Source organism: Phyllobates terribilis, unplaced genomic scaffold (assembly GCF_046119375.1).
Source record: "Phyllobates terribilis strain yellow unplaced genomic scaffold, ASM4611937v1 Scaffold_2__4_contigs__length_985480577, whole genome shotgun sequence".
NCBI classification, from domain to species: domain Eukaryota; kingdom Metazoa; phylum Chordata; class Amphibia; order Anura; family Dendrobatidae; genus Phyllobates; species Phyllobates terribilis.
In genome coordinates, this window is record NW_027362762.1 from 170,005,244 (window position 1) to 170,031,684 (window position 26,441).

The following is a 26,441-nucleotide window of genomic DNA, read 5'->3' on the forward strand; positions in this document are numbered from 1 at the left end:
CTCAAAGTTATCAGAGCGAAAAATGGAAACTACTCACCGCAATGCAAACTGAAAAATCGTTGTTGAACTGTGAAAATTTGTCTGTGGTGTTTAACCATCCACAACAATTCAGATTCTTCTCCATTTCTCTCCTGGTGACGTTCCCCATACTAGTCCATGTTTCATTTAAAAACCTCTCCTGTAAAAACCAAAGTAGTGCTGGTCACATTGAGAAGGGGGCACTGAGGGCATCCAAAATACATTGTTTCTCATACACACACCATAAAATGCTGTACTGCAAGTGAGCGAGAAAGAAAGTCCTAATTTGGGACCATGAAACCTACAGACTTGCACATCGCCGCTGTCTCTACTGCTCCATTAGAAGCCAATTACAATGGTGAAGAGCAATGTTCTCCACCCAAAAAAAACACGTACCACTAGCGTCATTCAGCCCAAGAGCAGGTAGAACACAGGGCTGCGCAGGAGTGGCCAATGTAAGGTGAGGGCTGTTTCATTCATGGGATACAGTATATGTCCATATGAAGAAAGCACATTATACATTATTTTTAATTCAGGAGGCACATATACATTGGCTTGTGAAAGTATTAACCCCCTTGGAATTTTTCATGTTTTACAACCTTTCAGGTTTTTTTTTTCTTTTTGAGGGTTTGCACCAGTTCATGTAAAAAACGTGCCTACAACTGTGAACATTTGGTTTTCTTTTCATTGTGAAGCAAACAACAAATAGGACAAAATAACTGAAAACTTTAGTGTGCATAACTATTCACTATTCCTCCTTTGTGATGCTTTGTGGAACAACCAACAAGATACATAAAGTACAGACCAAAAGTTTGGACACACCTCATTTAAAGATTTTTCTGTATTTTCATGACTATGAAAATTGTACATTCACACTGAAGACATCAATACTATGAATTAACACATGTGGAAATATATACTTAACAAAAAAGTGTGAAACAACTGAAAATATGTCTTATATTCTAGGTTCTTCAAAGTAGCCACCTTTTGCTTTGATGACTGCTTTGCACACTCTTGGCATTCTCTTGATGAGCTTCAAGAGGTAGTCACATGAAATGGTTTTCACTTCACAGGTTTAATTAGTGGGATTTCTTGCCTTATAAATGGGGTTGGGACCATCAGTTTGTGTTAATTCATAGTTTTGATGCCTTCAGTGTGAATGTACAATTTTCATAGTCATGAAAATACAGAAAAATCTTTAAATGAGGTGTGTCCAAACTTTTGGTCTGTACTGTATGTGTGAGGCCCTTTTAAATGTACAACTAAAACCCAAACCCCTAAAAAATATCTTTATCAAATAGTATATTAAAAACAAATACTAACAAAACACACAGATGCAAAGATAAAAAAAATATTGATAATTATCAATAGAGTCAAAAGGGGGGTAAATAGGGACTGAAATAGCACAATTTTCATGGTGACCATGGAGGTTGGCACCCTAATAATTTGACATGGAACCTCCACTCAATGAGGAATGTCCCTAGTTGACCCTTCCTACAAACAAAACTATTGCCTAACTTACCACTGAGGTTGCCACCCTAAATTATTAGCAATAATGGCACCCCCGCTCCTCGACTAAGGTCTCTGGGTAAACGTAAGACACCCTAATAGATGTAATAAAACAGTCAAAGATGAATATTAATGGTAGGCATAAATAAGGGCATTTCCATACCTGCATGGTGCTTCTTTATCCAATATAGGGGGTTAACCCCAATTTGGCTTTGGTTTGTGTGTTTATAAATTTTAATGCATATCTAATAAAAAAAAAATCCCTTATTAAAATATATTTTTATGTTAAGCATGTGATGTTTCCCTGAGCTATAAGCAATTCTTGTTATATTAAGTTTTTTCTTAAGTGTGTGAAATGCTGCTGATTAAGGGTTGAGATCTGGAGAAGGACTCAGCCATTGCAGAATATTCCACTTCTTTGCCTTAAAAAAAACCCCAAAAAACGCCTTGCTTTTGCGGTATGTTTTGGACCATTGTCCATCTGTCCTGTGAAGCGCCGTCCAATCAACCTTGCTGCATTTGGTTGAATCTGAGCAGAAGAGCAGAAAGTATCGCCCTGTACACTTCAGAATTCATCTGGCTGCTTCTGTCTTCAGTCAGATCATCAATAAACACTAATGACCCAGTGTCATTGGAAGCCATGCATGCCCATGCCATCACACTGCCTCCACCATGTTTTACAGACGATGTGCTGGGCTTTGGATCAAGAGGCCTTCCAAGCGTTCTCCATATTCTTATTCCCATCATTCTGCTAGAGGTTGGTCTTATTTTCGTCTGTCCAAAAGAATGCTCTTCCAGAACTGGGCCGGCTTCTTTATATTTTTTTTGGCAAAATCTAATCTGGCCTTTGTATTTTTAAAGCCGATTAATTGTTTGCATCTTGTGGTGAACCCTCTGTATTTGCTAACATGAAGTCTTCCTCTTATGGTAGACGTAGATACTGAAACACCTACTTCATGGAGAGCGTTCTTCACTTGGGTAGATGTTGTGAAAGGGGTTTCTCTTTACCATGGAAAGGATTCTGCGATCATCCACCACTGTTGTTTTCTGTGGACATCCAGGTCTTTTTGAGTTCCCAAGCTCACTAGTGAGCTATTTTTCTTTGCAGAATGTACCAAAGAACATTGGCAACTTTGAACATTTGTTTTATCTTCTCTGATGGATTTCTTTTTTTTTTTCCCAGCTTAATGATGGTCTGTTTCTCTTCCATTGAGAGCTCCTTTGACTGCATGTTGTGGGTTCACAACATCTTCCTAATGCAAATGCCACACATAGAATCAGCTCCAAACCTTTTATCTGCTTAATTGATAATGGATTAAGGAGGGAATAGCCCATGCAGCCCATTAAATAGCTTTTGAGATAATTGTCCAATTACTTTTGGTCACTTTAAAAAGAGGCAGCTACATATTAAAGATCTGTAATTCCTAAGCCTTTACGCTAATTAGGATGTGAATACCCTCAAATTAAGGCCACGGCCCCACTATCAGTATTTGGTCAGTAATTTTTCTCAGGAGTGGGAGCCAAAACCAGATGAGGAACAAACATAGAAAAGGTATAATAGAAACTAGTCACCAATTCTACATTTATCACCCACTCCTGGGAAAAAATACAGACTGAATACTGACCAAATACTGATCGTGAGTCCGTGGCCTAAGCACACATATGGTAGTGTGCACACAGACTCTCTTAAATAAGGCCAAGTTCACAACATCACCGCATTAGTCAGACAAGTAACGTCCATGATGTGACTGGCTGTGTACCCACTCGCACAATGAGACAATATAGGATGCTAAATAGAGATTTACAAGTATTGTGCTTTTGGGTGTTTTTGCTTATTTATAAATAATTATTTAATAGGGGTGTTTACCAATGGAACCCCAAGGCCAAAATGGTAGGGGAATGTGAGTAGAGATGCAGATCATCATGTTCACCAATGGAATAACTGGCAGAAGGTCTACGAATATGATCACTACTAGGCTTCATATCAGCAATTCAGATAAAAAAAATTTCCACAAAACAAATATTGTCTAATATTTGCAGACTGACTTATCGTGCAATTTAGGAGTTGCTCACTTTAGGTTTACTGCACCTTTAAGATAACAGAAGTTTCAGACTAGACTGACAGACCTAAAAAGTGTCCCTTACCTGCAGAGATCTGTTCATCGCCAAACAGGAGCAGGAAACCACCAGTTGAAAGATAAAGATGAGAATTAACACCACCATATACTGACATTCCAGTTAAGATGAGGAAAATGGATATTAATGAAAAACATTCATTTTACCAGATATAAAAAAAAATAAAAAACAACACACACCCACCCTAAATAATAATTATATTTTTGCAACGAAATAAAAACATGCTCTATAGCTATGGCAATAAGACAAACAATCTGTCACCAGGTTTATCCTGTCCCGGTATGCAGCAGAAAGTGGTGACAGACCCAGTTTCCAGCGTTCCTTCACTGGATGTCGTGGTTTCCAGATAGTCAGTATGAGCCGAAGCTCTTCCCCTTAGTAGTTTTCTATCAATATAGTGGGGAAAACAGTCAAATCAGCAGCCAGAAGGTGATTGAGCCACCATAAAAGTATACAATTACTTGTGCTTGGCCTAGGCTCGCACTACTCTCATTTTACTTACATAGCGCCATCATATTCTGCAGCACTGTACAGACATAATTTTTATTGGAGTGTGGGAAGAAACCCAGACAAACACGGGGAGAACATGCAAACTCCTTGCAGATGTTCTCCTTGGTGGGAATTGAACCCAGTGCTGCAAAGCAACAGTGCTAACCACTGAGCCACCGTGCTGCCCTACAGCCCTAATTTTATGAAAACTAGTTAAAAGACATCCGGTAAGTGACACACACTGGACTCGGGGTCTGTGGTATTGCTGGATTTCATCTTCAGATAAAAAATGATGCAAAAATGCACACCAGGACGTTATACCCTTAAGGCCGCGGCCCCACTATCAGTATTCGGTCAGTATTTTTTCTCAGGAGTGGGAGCCAAAACCAGGTGAGGAACAATCAGAGAAAAGGTATAAGAGAAACAAGTCACCAATTCTGCATTTATCACCCACTCCTGAGAAAAAATACTGACTGAATACTGATAGTGGGGCCGTGGCCTATGATGTATACTCTACTCCCCTTCAATGTCACATTAATGAAGTCCTGACAATTTATCTTCCCATTACTATAATGCTGATATATGTAATACAGTTTTGCGCTGTATTTACGCCCGGCAGGGTCTCCAGTGAAGTTATGGGGACTCTATATTATTAGAGTACAATAGAGAACACATTGTACAATTTAGGGGTCACTTCACCTGGTTATATTGCTTGGTGCAGATGCAATCGGTGGGGTAGTGAATATACTATACACAGTGTACATGTTATATGGGGTGAGGGGACAATACTATAACCAACAAACTGTTATTCTTATATTTTACCCTAGGGTTAGATAAATGGCAGATGCCAAGCTGTAAATGAGCCTACAAATTTGCAGGTTTTTTTGGTACATGTGCCATCCACTATTGTTGTGGCTAGATCAAGGATTCATGGCAATGAATGTGCATTTTCACATGTCCTTTTTTTGCTGACAGATTGTCCACAAAAAACAAATCCAAAAACCGAGATGTGTCCTACTATGGTCCTTGATCAAACTCGCTAATGCAGGTCAATGGCCCCGGATGTCATCTGTACGCTATTAGTATTTCACTTTTTAATGAGAAGGAAAAGCTAAAATTTCTTTTTCCCCCCATACATGAAAACAGATACAAGAATTATGAAAACTGGGACAATGCCTAAAAAGGAGTACAAGCCACTGGAAAAAAGAAAAAATGGTGTGACATCAGCCGAACTGGCCACTAAGTTTTCTTGCCCACATTCCTATTGTATAAACTACTCCAACTGCTCATTACGGCACTTTTAATAATCAGACATCACAGCTTAAAGGATACAATGAACAGCATGACTTGATGGTGACTGACGGCTCCGATTAATCCAATGATGGCGATTAGTAGAAGGAAAACTCCAATTGCTATAACTCCACCGATAATGTGGAGGCTGGACACTATGCCGAAGCCTTTGCCCCATGCGGCCACTCCGATTAACAAGAGTCCAACAAGCTGAAAGAAAAAGAAAAGGAGGGAGAGTAAGTCTAGGTATGTGAGTATTATTAACCATGGACAGAGGGGTAAATATCCGGGTATGAGGAATGGCACACTCCACAAACTGCGACTTACTTGTAGAAAGCCTCGTATGCACTGAGTATACAGGAACTAAAGCGATCTGGCCTTTTCTAACGGACTTACAATGAGGTCCACGAGGTTTTGTCATCAGCCGAAATTTGCAAATAAAAAAAAAAAAACAGTCTTATGCTACCGTAATTTATATAAATGTATATATTTATTTAGCCCAGAGGTTACAAATGTCTGTAGACTCAGCTGTAAATGTTATTACACTGATTCCACACATCTGATAACAGTCCGAGTACAGACTGGTAGGTGGTCTCCTGCCCCAAACTCCACAGCTCCATAAGCATGAACTAGCAGAACTGTGGCCAGCCTGCACATCAGGGCTGTGGGGTCGGTAAGCCAAACCTCCGACTCAAACTCCGACTCCAAGACTCCCTCATACATGGCTCATGTTTAAGTGATAAATTTACTGTAGCACAGATTCATCTCAGCTAAAAGTCTAGACCCTTAGATCAAGAATAGGACAGACATTTATAGTTTCATAACTTTCCCAAATTCTTATGAAAAAATATTCACAAACTGCATTGAACTACTGCACCCAATTTATTATATATTTTAGAAGTTGGAGTCGGTCCATTTTATACCTACTCCAACTCCACAGAACTGCTGCACATCCCGGTCATAATTCAGACTGGGAATCACAGATGTGTGAAGCCGGCTTTACTTCACTTCTACACCTATAGAGAACAAAAGTTGTAAGTGGCTATGTAGGATATGGTGGCACATGGTTAGCACTGCTGCCCTAGAGCGGGGGATGGAATCTCACCTGGGAGTCCCTGCATGGTGGAGATGTCCCCCTATTACTGTTGTTGGATATCTTCTGACATCTCAAAAATAGACTTAACCCCTTAAGTACTGAGCCTCATTAGTAAAGTTTGACAGATACATCACTTTATGAGGTAATAACTCTGGAACGCTTCAACATATCCCACTGACTCAGACTGTTTTTTTGTGACACGTTGTACCTCATGATAGTGGTAGATTTTGGTCGATATGATTTGCGCTTATTTATGAAAATGTGACAAAAAAAAAATTAACATTTTTTTCAAACTTTGACTTTTTAGCCCTTAAACCAGAAACTTATACCACGCAAAATAATTATAACATTTACCACATGTCTACTGCATCATTTTTAAACATTTTTTGGTTAGGAAGTTAAAAGTTTTTATAAGCAATTTTCCATTTTTTCAACAAAATTTACAAAACCGGGGTTTTTTTTTTTTTTTTTATGGACCACATCACGTGTGAAGTGCCTTTGAGGGGCCCATATAACAGAAAATACCCAAAAGTGACATTTTAAAAACTGCACCCCCTCAAGGTGCTCAAAAACACATTCAAGAAGTTAATTAACCCATTAGATGCTTCACAGAAATTAAAACAATGTGGTAAGAAAAAAAAATTCAAAATTTTACTTTTTTCCCACAAAAATGTTGCAAGTTGACCCCATTTTGGAAACTACACCACCTCAAGTAATTTATCTACATCTGTGTTGAGCATCTTGAACCCAAAGATGCTTCACAGAATTTTTATAACGTTGAGAAAATAAAAAATGATTTTTTTTCCCCCAGAAGTGTTATTGCAGCATCAGGAGAAAAAGGACCACATCATTTGTTGTGCAATTTCTCCTACACAGGGATACCCCATATGTGGGAGTGCAAAATTGTCTGGAGTAGATTGCGGACGCCATGTCATTTATAGACCCACCTCTCGACACCTCATCTGCCTCATTATAAGGAATCTTTCCCTGGGGGTTCCGTCTGAATCACTTATATCAGAGATGTACACAGAAATCCCGGTGTAAGCGCTCAGCGCAGAGTGCAAGATAAATGTGCTCCGAGCCATACTGCAATCTTTGGGAGGCAGAATGAACAAATCAATAGCAAGTGAAGAATTGGTTTTATTTTGTTTACGCCGTTCTTCATGCAGTATAAGTGATTAGATGGCTTTATTCTTTGGGTCGGAGCAATTACAGCGATACCAGATTTATATAGTTTTTTTTATATGTTTAACCACTGACAAAAAAAAATCTATATATTTTTTGTGTATTTTTTTTTACAAAAACAAGTTTTTGTATCAACATAATTTGAGAACTCTAATTTTTCTATATTTTTGCTGACAGTCATATAGCGGCTTGTTTTTTGAGGGACGAGTTGACGTTTTTATTGGTATAATTTTATGGCACATGACATTTTTTGATCGCTTTCTATTCCGATTTTTGGGAGGCAGAATGGCAAATTCCTGAATTGTTGGTTTTTCTTCATTTATCAGCCCAGGCTTCTAGTTTACATAGATCCTCCTGTAATATAAAATTGTTCTCCTCTGTATTGATTATCCAGCAGAGTTTAGTGTCATCTGCAAATATTGAAATACTACCCTGTATGCCCCCTAAAAGGTCATTAATAAATATGTTAAAAAGAAGCGGGCCCAATACTGACCCCTGTGGTACCCCATTGTTAACTGTGACCCAGTCTGAGTGTTTTCCATTAATAACCACCCTTTGTTTCCCATCACCGAGCCAGTTCTTAACCCACATACATATATTTTCCCCTATCCCCATTGTTCTCATTTTATGTATCAACCTTTTGTGTGGAACCGTATCAAAAGCTTTTGAAAAGTCCATATACACAACATCCACTGCATTTCCTTGGTCCAGTCCGGAACTTACCTCTTCATAAAAGCTGATCAGATTAGTTTGACATGAACGGTCCCTCGTAAACCCATATTGGGTCATGAAGTTATTCTTCTTCAGATACTCTAGTATAGCATCGCTTAGGAAACCCTCAAGGATTTTACCCACAGTAGAGGTTAAGCTTACCGGCCTATAATTTCCAAGTTCAGTTTTAGTCCCCTTTTTGAATATTGGCACCACATTTGCTATACGCCAGTCCTGTGGTACAGACCCTGTTATGATGAAATCATTAAATATTAAAAATAATGGTCTATCTATGACGTTACTTAATTCCTGCAGTACTCGCGGGTGTATCCCATCCGGGCCCGGGGATTTGTCAACTTTAGTGATTTTTAGACGCCGCCGTACTTCCTGCTGGGTTAAGCAAGTGACATTTAATGGAGAATTTTTGTCATCACTAATCATGTTTTCTGTCATGCGATTTTCTTGTGTAAATACTGTTAAAAACTCATTTAGCATATTGGCTTTTTCCTCATCCACCATTTCACTCAGACTATTTTTAAGGGGGCCAACACTATCAGTTTTTAGTTTTTTACTATTTATGTAGTTAAAGAATATTTTGGGATTATTTTTACTTTCTCTGGCAATGAGTCTCTCTGTCTCAATCTTTGCTGCCTTGATTTGGTTTTTACAGAATTTATTTAATTTTCTGTATTTATTTAATGCCTCATCACTATCTACTTGCTTTAGTTCTCTAAATGCTTTCTTTTTGTCACTTATTGCGCCCCTTACAGCTCTATTTAGCCATAGTAATTTCCTCTTATTTCTAGCATGTTTATTCCCATAGGGTATATATTGTGCACAGGTCCTATTCAGGATGCTAATAAATGTCTCCCATTTGCTTTGTGTAGTTTTAGGTCTCAGGATATCGTCCCAGTTTATTGCACTAAGATCATCTCTCAACCGTTGGAAATTTGCCTTCCTGAAGTTTAGGGTCCTTGTAACCCCTCTACTACACATCTTATTAAAGGATACATGAAAACGTATTATTTTGTGATCACTATTACCCAAGTGACCCCCAACTCGTATGTAGATTTGATGTGCGGTCTGGCCTGTCGGTTAATATTAGGTCTTGCAGTGCCCCCCTTCTTGTTGGGTCCTGAACCAGTCGTGAAAGGTAATTGTCTCTCATAGTTGTCAAAAACCTATTACCTTTGCTGGAACTACAGGTTTCTGTTCCCCAATGTATTTCAGGGTAGTTAAAGTCCCCCATAATAATGACTTCTCCTTGAGTCGCTGCTTCATTTATTTGCTTTATGAGGATACTCTCCGCTGCTTCCATTATTTTTGGAGACTTATAACAAACTCCTATCAGTAATTTATTATATTTTACCCCTCCCCTTATCTCCACCCACAGGGACTCTACATTTTCATTAGATTCACATATATCCTCCCACAAGATGGGTTTTAAGGATGATTTTACATATAAACACCCCCCCCCTCCCTCGCTTGTTTGTACGGTCATTTCTGAACAGACTATAGCCCTGTAAATTAACTGCCCAGTCATGGCTCTCATCCAGCCACGTCTCAGATATCCCTACCATGTCATAATTATTTTCCAACAAAATTAATTCTAATTCCTCCATTTTGTTGGTGAGGCTTCTGGCATTAGTGTACATGCCAGAAGCTTTTTGATTGCGTTTTATTCCACTTTTTGTTCAGCAGTATGATGAAAAAGCATAATTTTTTGTCACCTTTTTTATGGTGTTTACTGAACTAGTGTGACAGTTTTATAGGTCAGGTCGTTCCGGACACGGCGATATTTACATAAATATACATATTTATTGGTAGAATATTTTTCATTTTTTTTGTTCTTTATTTTTTAAAAAAATATTTATACAATTTTGGAGGAAAAAAAATTCCCCCCCTTTTTTTTTTTCTTTCTTTGTCCTTCTATGAGACTAACTTTTTTTTTTTTACTCTGATCACTGGTATAATGCATGGCCATGGACAAGCACTGCAATGCATTAAATCTGTCAGTGCTGCACTGACAGATCACCTTTTACACCTTACTGCTGGCTTTGTGTAAAGAGGCCACCGTAGCTGGCTGACCCGGAGGTCGTCATTTGACCTCGGGTTGCCATAGCAACGATCGGGACCTCATGATGTTGTGAGGGTGCCGATCGGACGGGAGAGTGAGCCTCCTCCCTGCCTTCTAAATGCTGCAATCGCTATTAATCGCAGCATGTAGTGGGTTAAACAGCCCCAGGTGGTGCAGGCACCGCTCCTGGCAGTGACAGCTGGGTCTCGGCTATCACTTAAGCTGCTCCTGTGCCCACATGATCACCAGGACGTAACGGTACGTTTATTTGCAGGAAAGCGCTGCAAAATAGGACATACCAGTACGTTTAATGTTGGGAAGGGGTTAAAAGGAATCTGTCAGCAGGTTTTTGCTACCTCATCTGAGAGCAGCAGATGTAGGCAAAGAGACTCTGAATCCAATAATGTATCAGTTAGATTACTGGATGCAGCAGTACTAACACAATCAGAGGTTTTAGATTTAGCAATACAGCAGAGCTGAGAAAGCTAACCCCGCCCCCACCACTCTCTGTATATACAATGGCTATTAGCAGTGAGCTGTTGATCACAGGGGAGGAGGCGTAGTTGGACTGATGTAGTCTGGCAATGCTAATCACAAGGTGATAAAACCTTGACTATAAGTAAACACCACAACACAGGGTAATAACACAGACGGAGTCCCAGACTTGAACAATCTCCTGCTGTGATCAGATTACATAGCAAAATTCTGCTGACACATTCCCTTTAACTTCCCGTATAAACACAATTTAGGGTGCTTTCACATTGCATTTTTCGTCAGGGCTTGAATTCCCCCGCAAAATGGGATTCGGGCGTATGCACAGACAGGGCCATAGGCTATAATGGTGCTGGCAGAGCGAACGTGCGCTCTGACATGCATCATTTTCGGACGTATAAGCCTACTAGAGGTGGACACTCAGAAGTCCATCGTACAGCCTCTGCCCTTACAATATTGCAGATTGAACAGAATCAGAAAAGAAACACCGAAAACAGATTCAGGATCAGGTCGTGTTCATCTCCGAAAAACAAAATCATGGGTGGTCTGTACTTTCCCTGTCTGTTGAAAAAAAAAGGTGGAAAAACAGAATCAAGGTCACATTCTAGTAGCTGCCAGGTCGGCCTGAATAAAAGGCAGTGAATGAACTGGTGACACTGACGAAGAGCCAGCACAAAGGACAAAAGTCACACAGTGCAGAAACCCAACCAGATACTTATGAAGCAGACCGGGTATAGTGTGTGCATGTGTGTGTTTGGGGGGGGGGAAGGTGCATCTAACAATTGAGCCCCCTAAACTAATTGATAGTAATAAGTGCCTCTTGCTCAGTTTGCCATGTAGAGACTGCTAAAACATGGCAGCTTTCTTCCAGGACTACAAGTTGTAGTCACTTTATGGAGCAGAAAATCTGGACGTGTGCACTGCAGTTATGTTCATTCTTAGGCTAGGTCCCGACGACCATACATTTTTTTATCCGAGAAAATTGGGTTGCTTATCCAAATCACAGTCTGATGAGAGTGATCAGTGTGATCTGATTCTCACAGATGAGAAGATGGAGAAAAACATTTTGCCATAGTCTCCATTGTGTCAGTCTGTGGAAATCGGACTGAACTCAGATGTCATCCGATTGCAGTCCAATGTTTTCCACGCACTCATTGACTTGCATGGCCGAGTGTGATCCTAATAACAGATCAAACTTGGACTCTGTCCAAGGAAAAAAAAAAAAAAAAAGGGAAATGTGCATGGCTCCATAGAATAACATTGGAATAAGGGTAATCTGTCAAAACGATGGACAGGGCTCATCTGATTATTACGGTCAACTGCATAAGATCTTAATAGGAGTGCAGGATGCAGGAGACATGCCGAGTCCAGTGGTCCTGTAGAGAATGAATGAAGCGGAGGTGTACATGATCGACCACTATTCACATGGGGCTCTTTGGAGCCCCAGTTCTCAGGATAGGAGGGAGTCCCAGCGGTCGGACCCCTTTCGATCAGGAAACTATCCTTGGGATAACTTCCAAACGTTAGGCTGCGTGCCCACTATGCATTTTTCAAGCGTCTTTGCCGCGGAATTTCCGCAGCGAAAACACTTAAAAAATGCTTGGTAATACGTGCCCCATGGACCCCAATGATAATCCGCATGTGCTGTACACATGCTGCGGAAATTTCCGCTGCGGATTATTATTGCGGAAAAATCCGCAGCATGTCCATTAATTTTGCGGACACGCAGCGTAATTGCCGCCAATGACTTGCATCGAAACGCTCGATATCCGCATCACTACATGTGCACAAGCGGATATGAAGCGATTCAATGTGCGGATGGTACCCGGGTCTGGAGAAGAGGAGACTCTCCTCTAGACCCGGGTACCATAGAAACTGTAAAAAAAAGAATTTAAAATAAAAAATAAAGATTATACTTACCTTCCGATGGCCCCCGACATCCTCAGCGACGCGTGCGGTGTGTTGGGCGGCTCGTGGTGGTGTGAGAACCTGACATGAATTAATTTAGTCATGTGACAGGTCACATGACTAAATGACGTCATGGCAGGTCCTTTTACACAACCGCGAGACATCGGGGAGACCGGACGCATCAGAGAAGAGACCGGGGGACATGGGAAGGTAAGTATAATGTTTATTTTTTACCATTCTTATTCTTTTTTTTTTAACTATTTCTTGGTCACACTATATAAATCCATGCCGGTTGCATGGATTTATAAAGTGTGAACAAGTTGTCAAGCACTTTTTCCAAGTGATGCTAAAATGGCTTGGAAAAGAGCTTGATAACCCGCATGCAGAAATGCAAGTGACAAACGCTTCTACCTGGCGGGAAAAAAACTCATGTAAAATCCGCATGCGTTTTTCCTGCCAGGGAGAAGCAGAAAAATTATGCAGCATTTCTGCATCGTGGGCACTTAGCCTAATACAACCCCTTTAAGCAGAGATATGGTAGTGTGCGCAGAGACACTCAAATAAGGCTAAGTTCACAACATGACTGCATTAGTCAGACAAGTAGCTGTGGATGTGACTGGCTCAGCGTCCGGCTCTGTGCACCAACTCGCACAGTGGACGGATGCTGGAGCTGCCTGCTATTTACATGCTCTGGTCTAATCCGTACCCTAAGAGGCGCATGAGCTGAAAAAGTAATGCTCTGAGGCGCCCCTTCACATTAGTGACTGGGGTTAAGACAAATCACAAGGAAAGAGCTGTTGCACAAAAGGTGCAAATTATGTCTGAAAAAAATAATTAATCTTCATAGGTGTCTTCTGCAAACCAGCATGGACCATACATGTATAGCAATGACCGCACACTGACATCCATTATTTTTCACAAATGAGCAATAATAGTGCAAATCTCATCAGTGTTTGATCCGTTTGTCATTTTCCACAGTCAGTGTTTTGTATGGAAAAATAAAAGTTACAAAGCTTCTCCTACAATGTTAATCATGGACAGCTCACAGGCCGTACACCGATGCCATGCTGTCCATGATTTTCCCAGATTCATAGATTTGAATTGGTATTTTTCATCTGTGACATAGACATATATATATATATATATACATATATACATATACATATATACATATATATATATATATATATATATATATATATATATATATATATATATATATATATATATATATATATATATATATATATATATATATATATATATATATATATATATATATATATATATATATATATATATACACTGCTCAAAAAATAAAGGGAACACTTAAACAACAGAATATAACTCCAAGTAAATCAAACTTCTGTGAAATCAAACTGTCCACTTAGGAAGCAACACTGATTGACAATCAATTTCACATGCTGAATAGACAATAGATGGAAATTATTGGCAATTATCAAGACACCCTCAATAAAGGAGTGGATCTGCAGGTGGGAACCACAGACCACATCTCAGTACCAATGTACATCTGGCTGATGTTTTGGTCACTTTTGAATGCTGGTTGTGCCTTCACACTCGTGGTAGCAAGAGATGGCACATCAATGCGAGCTGTGGCAAGAAGGTTTGCCGTGTCTGTCAATGTAGCGTCCAGAGGTTGGAGGCGCCAACAGGAGACAAGCCAGTACACCAGGAGACGTGGAGGGGGCCGTAGGAGGGCAACAACCCAGCAGCAGGACCGCTACCTCCGCCTTTGTACAAGGAGGAACATGAGGAGCACTGCCAGAGCCCTGCAAAATGACCTCCAGCAGGCCACAAATGTGCATGTGTCTGCACAAACAGTTAGAAACTGACTCCATGAGGGTGGTATGAGGGCCAACGTCCACAGATGGGGGTTGTGCTCACAGCCCAACACCGTGCAGACGCTTCGCATTTGCCACAGAACACCAGGATTGGCAAAGTCGCCACTGGCGCCCTGTGCTCTTCACAGATGCAAGCAGGTTCACACTGAGCACATGTGACAGAGTCTGGAGACGCCTTGGAGAGTGATCTGCTGCATGAAACATCCTTCAGCATGACCGGTTTGGCAGTGGGTCAGCATTTCTTTGGAGGGCCGCACAGCCCTCCATGTACTCGCCAGAGGTAGCCTGACTGCCATTAGGTACCGAGATGAGATCCTCAGACCCCTTGTGAGACCATATGCTGGTGCGGTTGGCCCTGGGTTCCTCCTAATGCAGGACAATGCCAGACCTCATGTGGCTGGAGCGTGTCAGCAATTCCTGCAAGATGAAGGCATTGAAGCTATGGACTGACCTGCCCGTTCCCCAGACCTGAATCCGATTGAGCACATCTGGGACATCATGTCTCGCTCCATCCACCAACGTCACGTTGCACCACAGACTGTCCAGGAGTTGGCGGATGCTTTAGTCGAGGTCTGGGAGGAGATCCCACAGGAGACCATCCGCAACCTCATCAGGAGCATGCCCATGCGTTGTAGGGAGGTCATACAGGCACGTGGAGGCCACACACAATACTGAGCCTCATTTTGACTTGTTTTAAAAGGACATTACATCAAACTTGGATCAGCCTGTAGTGTTTTTCCACTTTAAATTTGATTTCCATTGATGATTTTGTGTGATTTTATTGTCATCACATTCAACTTTGTACAGAACAAAGTATTCAATGAGAATATTTAATTCATTCAGATCTAGGATGCGTTATTTGCGTGTTCCCTTTATTTTTTTGAGCAGTGTATATAGAGAACATTCATATTAAATATTCTTGAGGGGCTGAGCCCCCTTAATAGCTGCCACAATCACAGACACCTGTCACCAAAGGAGTTATGAGCTGAGAAGAGGCGAGTATGCTGTAATTTGTTTCCTCACTGTGGTTTTTACACTTTTTACCCTTCTTAGGCTGGAAACCTAACAATAATTTTTGAAGCACCGCTACACCGCCTACAGTTTCAGAGAAGAAAAAAAGAGTGACAGGTTCTGCTAAAAGCGTAATGCCAGAAGGCTGCTTGACAAGCCAAGTGTGAAGACCAGGCAGGCACCTGACACCTTTTCGCTGACTACTCTTGCACAATACAGTGGAGATTTAGCAGAGTTTATGCCAGTTTTCTGGCATAAGATTACACTATGAAAGGTAGCATATTATACAGTTATATGAAAAAGTTTGGGCACCCCTATAAATCTTAAGCTTAATGTTTTATAAAAATTGGTGTTTTTGCAACAGCTATTTCAGTTTGATATATGTAATAACTGTTGGACACAGTAATGTTTCTGCCTTGAAATGAGGTTTATTGTACTAACAGAAAATGTGCAATCTGCATTCAAACAAAATTTGACAGATGCATAAGTATGGGCACCTCACCAGAAAAGTGACATTAATATTTAGTAGATCCTCCTTTTGCAAAAATAACAGCTTCTAGTCGCTTCCTGTAGCTTTTAAATGATTTCCTGGATCCTGGATGAAGGTATTTTTGACCATTCCTCTTTACAAAACAATTCCAGTTCAGTTAAGTTTGATGGTCGCCGAGCATGGACAGCCCTCTTCAAATGATCCCACAGATGTTCAATGATATTCAGGTCTGGGGACTGGGATGGCCATTCCAGAACATTGTAATTGTTCCTCTGCATGAATGCCTGAGTAGATTTGGAGCGGTGTTTTGGATCATTGTCTTGCTGAAAGATCCATCCCCTGCGTAACTTCAACTTTGTCACTGATTCTTGAACATTATTGTCAAGAATCTGCTGATACTGAGTGGAATCCATGCGTCCCTCAACTTTAACAAGATTCTCGGTGCCGGCATTGGCCACACAGCCCCAAAGCATGATGGAACCTCCACCAAATTTTACTGTGGGTAGCAAGTGTTTTTCTTGGAATGCTGTTTTTTTTTTGCCAACATGCATAACGCCTTTTTGTATGACCAAACAACTCAATCTTGGTTTCATCAGTCCACAGGACCTTCTTCCAAAAAGAAATTGGCTTCTCCAAATGTGCTTTTGCCGACTGTTTGTGGCGTGCTTGCAGAAACGGTTCTTTCGCATCACTCTCCCATACAGCTTCTCCTTGTGCAAAGTGCGTTGTATAGTTGACCGATGCACAGTGACACCATCTGCAGCAAGTTGATGCTGCAGGTCTCTGGAGGTGGTCTGAGGATTGTCCTTGACTGATCTCACCATTCTTCTTCTCTGCCTTTCTGATATTTTTCTTGGCCCGCCACTTCTGGCCTTAACAAGAACTGTCCCTGTGTTCTTCCATTTCCTTACTATGTTCCTCACAGTGTAAACTGACTGGTTAAATCTCTGAGACAGCTTTTTGTATCCTTCCCCTGAACAACTATGTTGAATAATCTTTGTTTTCAGATCATTTGGCAGTTGTTTTGAGGAGCCCATGATGCCACGCTTCAGAGGAGATTCAAACAGAAGAACAACTTGCAAGTGGCCACTTTAAGTAGCTTTTCTCATGATTGCATACATCTGGCTATGAAGTTCAAAGCTCAATGAGGTTACAAAACCAAAAAAAGTGCTTTAGTAAGTCAGTAAAAAGTAGGTAGGAGTATTTAAAACAAGAAAATGATAAGGGTGCCCATACTTATGCACCTGTCAAATTTTCTTTGAATTAAGATTGCACATTTTCTGTTAGTACAATAAACCTCATTTCAAGGCAGAAACATTACTGTGTCCAACAGCTATTACATATATCAAACTGAAATAGCTGTTGCAAAAACACCAATTTTTATAAAACATTAAGCTTAAGATTAATAGGGGTGCCCAAACTTTTTCATATAACTGTATATTTTTTTTAATACACAATTTGAAGCTTTTGCGACTTTTAGCGTTTTTACACCAATCCCAGTGAACTTCACCAAAGTGGGCAAGACCATGAGTGGAATGTGGTGTGGCAGCACCTGGACACCAAATTCATCAATCGTTACCCCATTACTTCTTACGTCAATCTCAGCCTGCAGCAACATTCTGGCAAGCGGCACGGAGGCGCACAACACTGAGATGGAGCCCCTCATTCATTAAGTGGCGTGAGCCTCTCAATGAATGCGCTGCATCCTACTTCACCTGGCAGAACAGCACCATTCTTAATGAATTGGCCCCCATATATAGTGCTCAGCATAAATGAGTACACCCTCTTTGAAAAGTAATATTTTAATCAATAACAAGAATGATTTAATAAATTGACAAGATCGGAGTTTCATACAACATTTTTTTTTACCCCAGAACCTGAAAGTAAGGTTAATATAACTTGCATTATAAAATCTTCAGGTTTACTCAAATGTAGTTGAAGCAAAAAAAGAATACACCCTTAATCAAAAACTACTACATCTAGTATGTTGTATGACCTCCATGCTTTTTAAAGACAGCACCAAGTCTTCTAGGTATGGAAAAAACAAGTTGGCGATATATTGCATCATCTATCTTTTTCCATTCTTCATGAACGACCTCTTCTAGAGCCTGAATGCTGGGTGGAGAGTGATGGCAACTTCTGTCTTCAGAACGCCCCTTAGATGTTTGATTGGGTTCAGATCAGGAGACACTTGGCCACTGAATGACTTTTACTCTGTTCTTCTTTAGAAATGCAACAGATGCGTGTTTTGGATCATTGTAATGTTGGAAAAGTGCTCGTCCACCAAGGAGTGATGGCAGCATCTTCTCTCTCAATATAGATCAGTACATATTGAATTCATGACACCATCAATGAAATGTAGCTCTCCAACACCAGCAGCCCTCATGCAGCCCCACATAAGGACACTGCCACCATGTTTCACTGTAGGCACCATGCATTTAGAATAATCAATTTTAAAAAATGCATTGTGCCTACAGTGAAACGTTGTGGCAGTGTCCTTATGTGGGGCTGCATGAGGGCTGCTGGTGACGGGGCACTACATTTCATCGATGGTATCATGAATTCACAGACGTACTGCTCTATATTGAAAGAGAAGATGGTCCATCACTCCGTACCCTTGGTAGAAGAAAGGGTGAAAGTGATTCAGTGGCCAAGCGTCTCCTGATCTGAACCCAATCATACACCTATGGGGAAATCTGAAGAGACAAGTAAAGCATCACTCTCCATCCAGGATTCAGGCTCTTAAAGAGGTCGTTCTTGAAGAAAGGAAAAGGATAGATGTTGCAATATGTTGCCAACTTGTTCGTTCCATGCCTAGAAGACTTGGTGCTGTCCCCAAAAATCATTTGGGTCATACAAAAAAAAAAAAAGAAAAAAAAAAGCTTCTCACTAGCTGTGTGTCCATGTTTGGGACCGGGTCCTGCTCTGCCCTTATTCACACAGGACTTCACTATGATGCATGGTAAGGTTTTAATATTAGAGGTTAGGACTATCCTGAGCTTGGTTACATCCTGACATTGGTGGAATGGCTTCTATGCTTTTTTTTTTTTTTAAAAAATCAAAAACGGTGTTTACCAAGTACCCAATGTTACTTATATGCACTATTGCTTTTACTCATTTACTTACAGTGGGGTATTTATTTTGTTTCTGTCAAAATACTAGCAATAGTAGTTTCTGATGTGGGGTGTACTCATTTTCTGCATCAACTAATTTGGAGTAAAACTGAAGACTTTGTAATGAAAGCTATATTAACCTTAAGTTCATGTTATGGGTTAAAAAAAATGTTCTATGAAACTCAGTCTTGTCAAAATTTTGGAAATTGCTCTCATGCTCAGTGAGATATTGATTAAAATCTTACTTTTCAAAAGGAGGTGTACTCATTTATGCTGAGCACAGTATGTGATATGAACGATGTGTAATGAAGTCAACTTTTGATATATTCCCTACTAAAAAAAAAGGAAGTAAATGAGACACAGCAACCAAACAACCACTAAAACAGAAGTCCAGGCACAATTTCCCTATAACAAGCACATTTTATTACAACAGAAGACTTGCCCTCCTCTCATTCTTTATGTTCACTGTAAGTGAACAGTCACTGTTTTGCACAATATCATGCTGTTCTCATGGATTGTTCATACAGCCCTGTGTTTAAGCCTTATCGACAGATGTGAGAGAGAGAGAGAAAACATTGCACTAATTATTATATATATATATATATATATATATATATATATATATATATATATATATATATATATATATATATATATATATATATATATATATATATATATATATATATATACATACACGATGTTAGGTCAGTGTATGTCCAATATGCTGCTGTGCTCATTAGCTCATATCACCAAAGCTTCTATCCTGCACTTATTTCCTCGCTATCTATAATATGCTGGCTATACCGTCCCTGAGGATACATGCTTTCTCCCTTGACTTCATTGTGGGAATCGTTGTAAAATACCCTCTCTGATGCCATCACTTATACAGGGAGAAAGGAGAGCCATAAGGAGCTCTGAACATTTCTGCAAAGCACTTAGACACTTTGCAGCAGCAAAATAACAATTTTTAATGAACACCATTTAAAAAATTACCTAACTTTGCATTTAGGAAGCAAATAAATAAATAAAATTAAAAAATTGTGTGTGTGACGATGTACACAGCTTTAAAACAATCTATAAACTTCTCCGGTCACAGGACTTGCCCGAGACCATCAGATTGTTCCAGCCATGACACAATAATGATAGGACGCCCTGCTGGACAGAATGTAGGAGGGCGTGAAGATATATACAACACCCCATCTTGCACTTTTATTTGGAGTGTGCAGTTTTCTATGGAGGCCGTTTTGGATTTGTACCCTACTCTAAGCACCCAGTGTATCATAGTTGCTTTACTACTTATAAATACACTCCGCAACAAGGAAATTGCGCATTGATAGACACATTCATGATATGCAAATGATGAGAAAAAAAACTATTTTCAAAATATCACTATTTATTCAGTTCTAGTACACAAGTCCTACTCCTGGGATTGTGGTGCAATGTGAGAGTGTACGGTAACCAGACCACTCTCGCCTTCATTCCAGGTATACTGACTGATTTGTGGTGAAATCAGTGCTACGACCATTTCTAGAAAGTGTCTTAGAATTCATTTTTCAACAGAATACCAGGCTGCAAGTTGCTCGTGCTACTGTGATCCGCCTGTGAGGAGGTCTTTGGTCATCAATTGCAAACGGAGCTGCCAGCAGCAGATCTTGATGATTTGTGTACCCAAGTGCATTCAGAATGGCAGAACATAGTTCAGACAACCATTATTAACTTCATTAATAGCAGCCAAGGAGTGTAAGTGCAGGGATTTCTGCGAGTGGCGCTCATACTTCATACAGAATAAACGGAGAGATTTTGAAACTTTTATTTAAGTTTTCTCATGATTTGCATGTCACTGGTGCTGGAGCTGTCTTTCTCACACTTCCCAGTACGCACCGTGCCTACCATGGTCTAATTTCTTGCCTGCTCTGAACTGGAAGCCCCCCCACCTTCACAATGTTATGTCCATATGCAGATTGACAGACAGAAGAGCAAAAAAGCAAGGACCCTCACCCACTTACTGTAAGCAGTTCTGGGCCTCTACTGCTAGATACAGATTACAACAGGCAGGGGACTAATGGCTAACACTTTGGAGTGGAAATTTTTCTTTCAGGAAAAAGACATCATAAATGGGCAATCTGTAAATCATTTTATTTAAAGGGATTATGTCAGCAGGTGTTTGCTATGTAATCTGAGAGCACCACAAGAGACCCTGATTACATTGATGTGTCACTTACTGGGCTGTGTTTTGCTGTTTCAATACAATCAGCAGGAGATTATCACTACAAGACAATTGGCCTAGTGCTTCCTGGTCCAACCCTGCCCCCAGCACTGATTAGCAGCTTTCTGTCACTATACAATATACACAAAAAGCTGCTAATCAAAAGGTGTGGGCAAAGTTATACACGGCTCAACATCATAGCTCTGCTAAATCTGCAGAGAAAACTGTGATTCTATCACAACTGCTGCATCCAGTAAACTAAGTGATATATCGCTGGAATCAGGTCTCTGTCACTTCATCATACTGGTGTCAGGTTATATAGCAAAAACCTGCTGACTGATAACTCTTAAAAACGTGCGAGTACGGATACTGCTCTATGTGAAATAGCAGTCTCTTCCCTTACATGACAGCACACGAGACCTCAGAAGACTCCAGTACTTCAGCGAAACAAGGAAATCTGTCTCTATTTGTAATTTAAGTCAATAGAAGAATTATCAGATAATATTCTACTGTAGGCAGTGCATGGACAGCAGAATGGAAAATAAATTACCAAGTCCTGCCCTTTTAGGTAAGAGGACAAATCCGTATTTTCTACAAGATGGACTGATTCACGATCATGGAGAAGATGCTGCAAACTAACAGACAAGGGTGCCATTTCTTGCTTAATTTAATCATTAATTTTTGGGATTACTGATACTTTCTCTTATTACTGAATATGCTTCCTCCATAATGTGTGCGAACATGAGAATACACACACTTATGCATATTCAGTAATATAAGAGTGCACGATACTGAAGCTCCTCTTACACAGGACATGCACGAACACGCTCTGATAATAGCAACATGGCCAAGATGTTGGAGAGAAAATCCTCACTGTGAAAGCTCATACCAGGGATCTATGAATGCAGACATGTTCTAGAAATGTGAACCAGCCAAGTCCGCCATCATGGTGGACACATGAACTAGCGGTGGACACCACGTTTCAGCCCCACACTCCCCTGCTTTGAGTGACAGAGATCCGTGTGACCCTTACTACTAGAGACACCATGTGCCTCCTCCCCCTCTACACCGGATTTCTCCAGCGGTCGGATTACACTGATGAACACCTGATTGGCAGAAACAATTGTTGTTTTCCTGGACTGCATTAAAAACTTTTTGTTATAAAGTAGCCATTTTGAGTGCCGAGGTTATTCTCATACAAGTTTGGGTATGGACGCTACTCGAGCACCTTTCCAGTAGTGCTGCATTCCTTCTCTGACCATTCCTTACTGTCCAGACAGGATACTAATTAGAAAAAGGGTTAGGGCAGGGACACACTGCCAGATTTCTCGTCGGAGGATCGCATGGTAAACCTCGTATTGGCCAGCACCTCTCCTGACCTGAGCTTGACAGCTGCATAGAAATCCATCATGAGGTCAAGCTCAAGTCAGGAGAGGTGCCGGCCAGTCCCCGTTCAGTGCGATGCAATTATCGCAGGAGAAATGCCGCTGTGTGTCCCTGCCCTTAGACTCTAAGTCCACCCAGCAAACAGCAGATTGTGTGGGGAAGCCATCAATAACTTCTGTAGTGGAAATGTGGTATTACATGCCAGCCATCCAGGTTATGGCGGACAGATTTAGTCTAGCGTGTTACCTGACCGCTAAAACCAGGACAGGATCCCAGCAGAGGAGGAGGCTGCAGCGATCACACGACAGCGTCTCCAGATGGCGATGCCCTGGCCAGTGCTGGCAATACACATGATCAGCACCTAACAAGCTCATCAATACCCCACCGGTCTCTACATAATTCACATAACCAGTGCAGCCAATCACTGACATTACTGGTCACAGGGCGTAAAAGTAAGCATCACCACTGAGGCCAGCGATTGGCTGCAGTGGTCACATGAATGTTGTATAGGATGTAATCACTGCAGGAAATAAGCAGAAACTGGTGGGAGTGCTGTAGCAATGGGGGATTATAGCGAGAGTCACCCTCAAAACACTGACTAAGCCACTTATACAGGTAAGTAATGGGCTTAGCTCTTAAAAAAAAAAAAATCAGCATTTAGTTGCCATAAAATTACACATAATATATTTTTTTATGCAAATGAGGTGCTACGGTGCACCATTCTGTCCTTGTAATTTGCATCCTGAGCACTGGTACATCGTTTGACGGCATTCAAATGAGCTCTGTCTGAGCCCAATCAGCAGCTCTGCACCTTCACACGGACACTGCAGCCACACTCCCATAATGTCACTGCCACACAACCACTGAAGATGGTTGAAGCTGATTCTGACCCACAAGGAGATAAAAGCATAAGTAATAAAAAAACAAATGGGTTGATTCTGCACTGCCGTAGAAGAACAACAATGGATGCCAATCTATATAGTAAGTGGTTTAATCGTCAATGCGTTTCGATAAGACCGTGGCTGTCCTGGTGTAGAAGCTATATGCTTCGAAACGCATTGACGATGAAACCACTTACTATATAGATTGACCTCCAGAATGTCGTCGTCGGCTCTCATTGCTGGTCCCTGTCTGCGGCTACCATTGGGTTCTGTACTACAGACAGGAGCCAGTGATGAGAGCCGGCAATAACACTATGCGAGTGTGGCAGCAGTGTCCGTGTGCAGAGCGGCTGACAGCATTCATGTAGCGCTCACTTGGGCGCTGTCAATCAAGAGATATCAGTGCTCATGATGCAAACTGGGGGCATAACAGTGCATTGAGCTCTAGGCGACGCCACGGAACCACTGAAGCCCCTCATGTGCATGCAAAATATATATTTTTATGAGACCTAAACCACTAAAATCTATACCATAGATCTGTTGCATAAGGGGTGGCCCCAGTTCCCCTACATACCCATATAAGTGGCATTATTAGCATCTGAGGGGGGAGGGGGCAGACTTCCCTAATATATGGGGGTACAGTGTCCATACCCTGCTCTTGGACACCCATTTTACAACCTAGGAAACCCCCACAAGTAGCAGCCCCCGCTCGGAGTGACCCCAGTGTTAGGCTCCATTCACACATGGCGTGTTACCACCCAAGAGGAACAGACTGATTTTTTCCTTGTCGTGTGCTCTTTGCTTCCATCGTTTTCCTCACTGAAGCAGGTGGAGGCTCTTTCCCCCATTGACTCCCACAATGGATCAGAAGGGCACGGGACGTCGTCAGTGCAACATCTGTTTTTTTCAGACCCTCAGACTGTAATGGCGGGGTCTGAGCCGCAGAACCTGATGAGAACAAGAGCTGCTCCGAGGGTCACAGACCTGATGGATAAACTAATGTGTGTGGGTGAATGGCTCAATATGGGCACGGTGATGTCAGGGGGGAAACCAACACTGGGGCTGGGTGTGAAAGCCGCAGTGTGTGAACGCCGCTCGATCGCTGTGCGGTCTGCTCATCTGTAATACATTGTGTCTGCAGATCGCTGCTTGCCGCCAGTGAGTGTGAACTGTGCTGAGCAGAGGGTCTGTGACCTGAGCGCAGCCCCTCTCCCAGCAATATAGGCCGATTACTGAAGCGCGGTAACGCCGCCGGCACAGGTGATGTCAGGCGCTGGATAAGCCCCGTATTACAGGCGGGGGGACAATGAGGGGATGAGCACACGGCACTCACCATGTAAACCACGTTGAGCGCACACAGCGCATTCTTCGAGCAGGTGAAGCCGCCGCACACCATCCTCTTCCTCACACCGGGTACTCTGTAATACTGGGGATGTCTCTTTAAGAGGGGAGACTCTTCTCTTCCCTCTGTGCGCACCGCTAGCCGGTGACGTCAGACCCCGCCCCCAGGAAAATCTCTGCAGAACGCTCATTGGCTACGTAGCACGCAGCCGCCCTATCACCATTTCCTGGTAAGATACACGCTTCCGGCGCAGTGATGACGTCACCGGAAGTAGGCGGTACTGCCCGCCATCTTGCTACACCTGCCACTCCCTGTGGTAGACAGCATATAGGTACATAAAGGATTGTCACGTGGCTCACAGCTTGTGACATCCTGACGTGACAGAGTTATTATGAATCACAAAAAATTGAGTAACTTAAAAGAGAAATGAATGGGAAAAATATGTAATGGTCATTGCTGCTGATGGCAACGCTAAAGATAGCAATCGTTTTCATAATACAAGCAGGGTTCTGGTTGGTTTAGGCCAAGCAGCACACTTTATCCGTGAGAAAGGCTTTGTACCAGGTATACCCCAGTCCGCAGCGTATAGCAGTATACTATAATAGATGGAGTGATAGCAGGATGAATAGCCATTCAGATGAAGGCACTTGGCACTTTATTTATATTACGCTTTTCACTTTGCCCTTTATTATTATTTACCCACCATATGGGAGTCGCCATACTTGCTGTTTTCATGCATATGGTTCAGTAACCAGTTGTGATCATGCCTTTTACATTTTTGTGCTCATGTATTTTTTCTGGATGTTTTTGCACTTTTTGCTTAGTATACTACATTAATAATTATAGACTCGATCTAATCTACAGCAAATAGTGTAACTATTCTGATACTCCCACAGGCTATTTGAGGAATTTGCTGTGTTTCCTTCCTCTTGTGGAGGTCTTTGTTTTGTCTTTTTTTTATTTGAATATTTTTATAATTAATAAAATAAGATGTTTTATGTTGTTGGAATCTCATCTTATCTGACGGCTATGTACCGTAACAGATTATGGTGTGTTATGAATATTGAAGTGTCTAACACTATACTTTTGTTTTGGACATATGGGAGTAACAAGTATGAGTGCTATATATAGCTCCAGTGCTATATGTAGCTCCATGTGGGGATTGTACATCTGGAAATATGTGATGTGAGCACAACATACAAAAGAAAAAACTAGCTCACCCAGTGAATTTCATAA

At 41.3% G+C, this 26,441-nt stretch overlaps 1 protein-coding gene across 1 annotated transcript in view; it reads right to left on the minus strand.

Moving 5' to 3' along the window:
• TSPAN31 (tetraspanin 31) overlaps positions 1–25,406 on the minus strand; it is a 42,103-nt gene extending 16,697 nt beyond the window's left edge. Inside the window, exons 1-4 of the mRNA XM_073663266.1 lie at positions 25,197–25,406; positions 5,485–5,652; positions 3,673–3,753; positions 38–178 (exon numbers count right to left, since the gene is read on the minus strand). Of these exons, the coding sequence (XP_073519367.1) occupies positions 38–178; positions 3,673–3,753; positions 5,485–5,652; positions 25,197–25,259 (453 nt within the window). The 5' untranslated portion in view covers positions 25,260–25,406. The remainder of the gene's footprint in view (positions 1–37; positions 179–3,672; positions 3,754–5,484; positions 5,653–25,196) is intronic.
• Between the last annotated feature and the right edge of the window lie 1,035 nt (positions 25,407–26,441).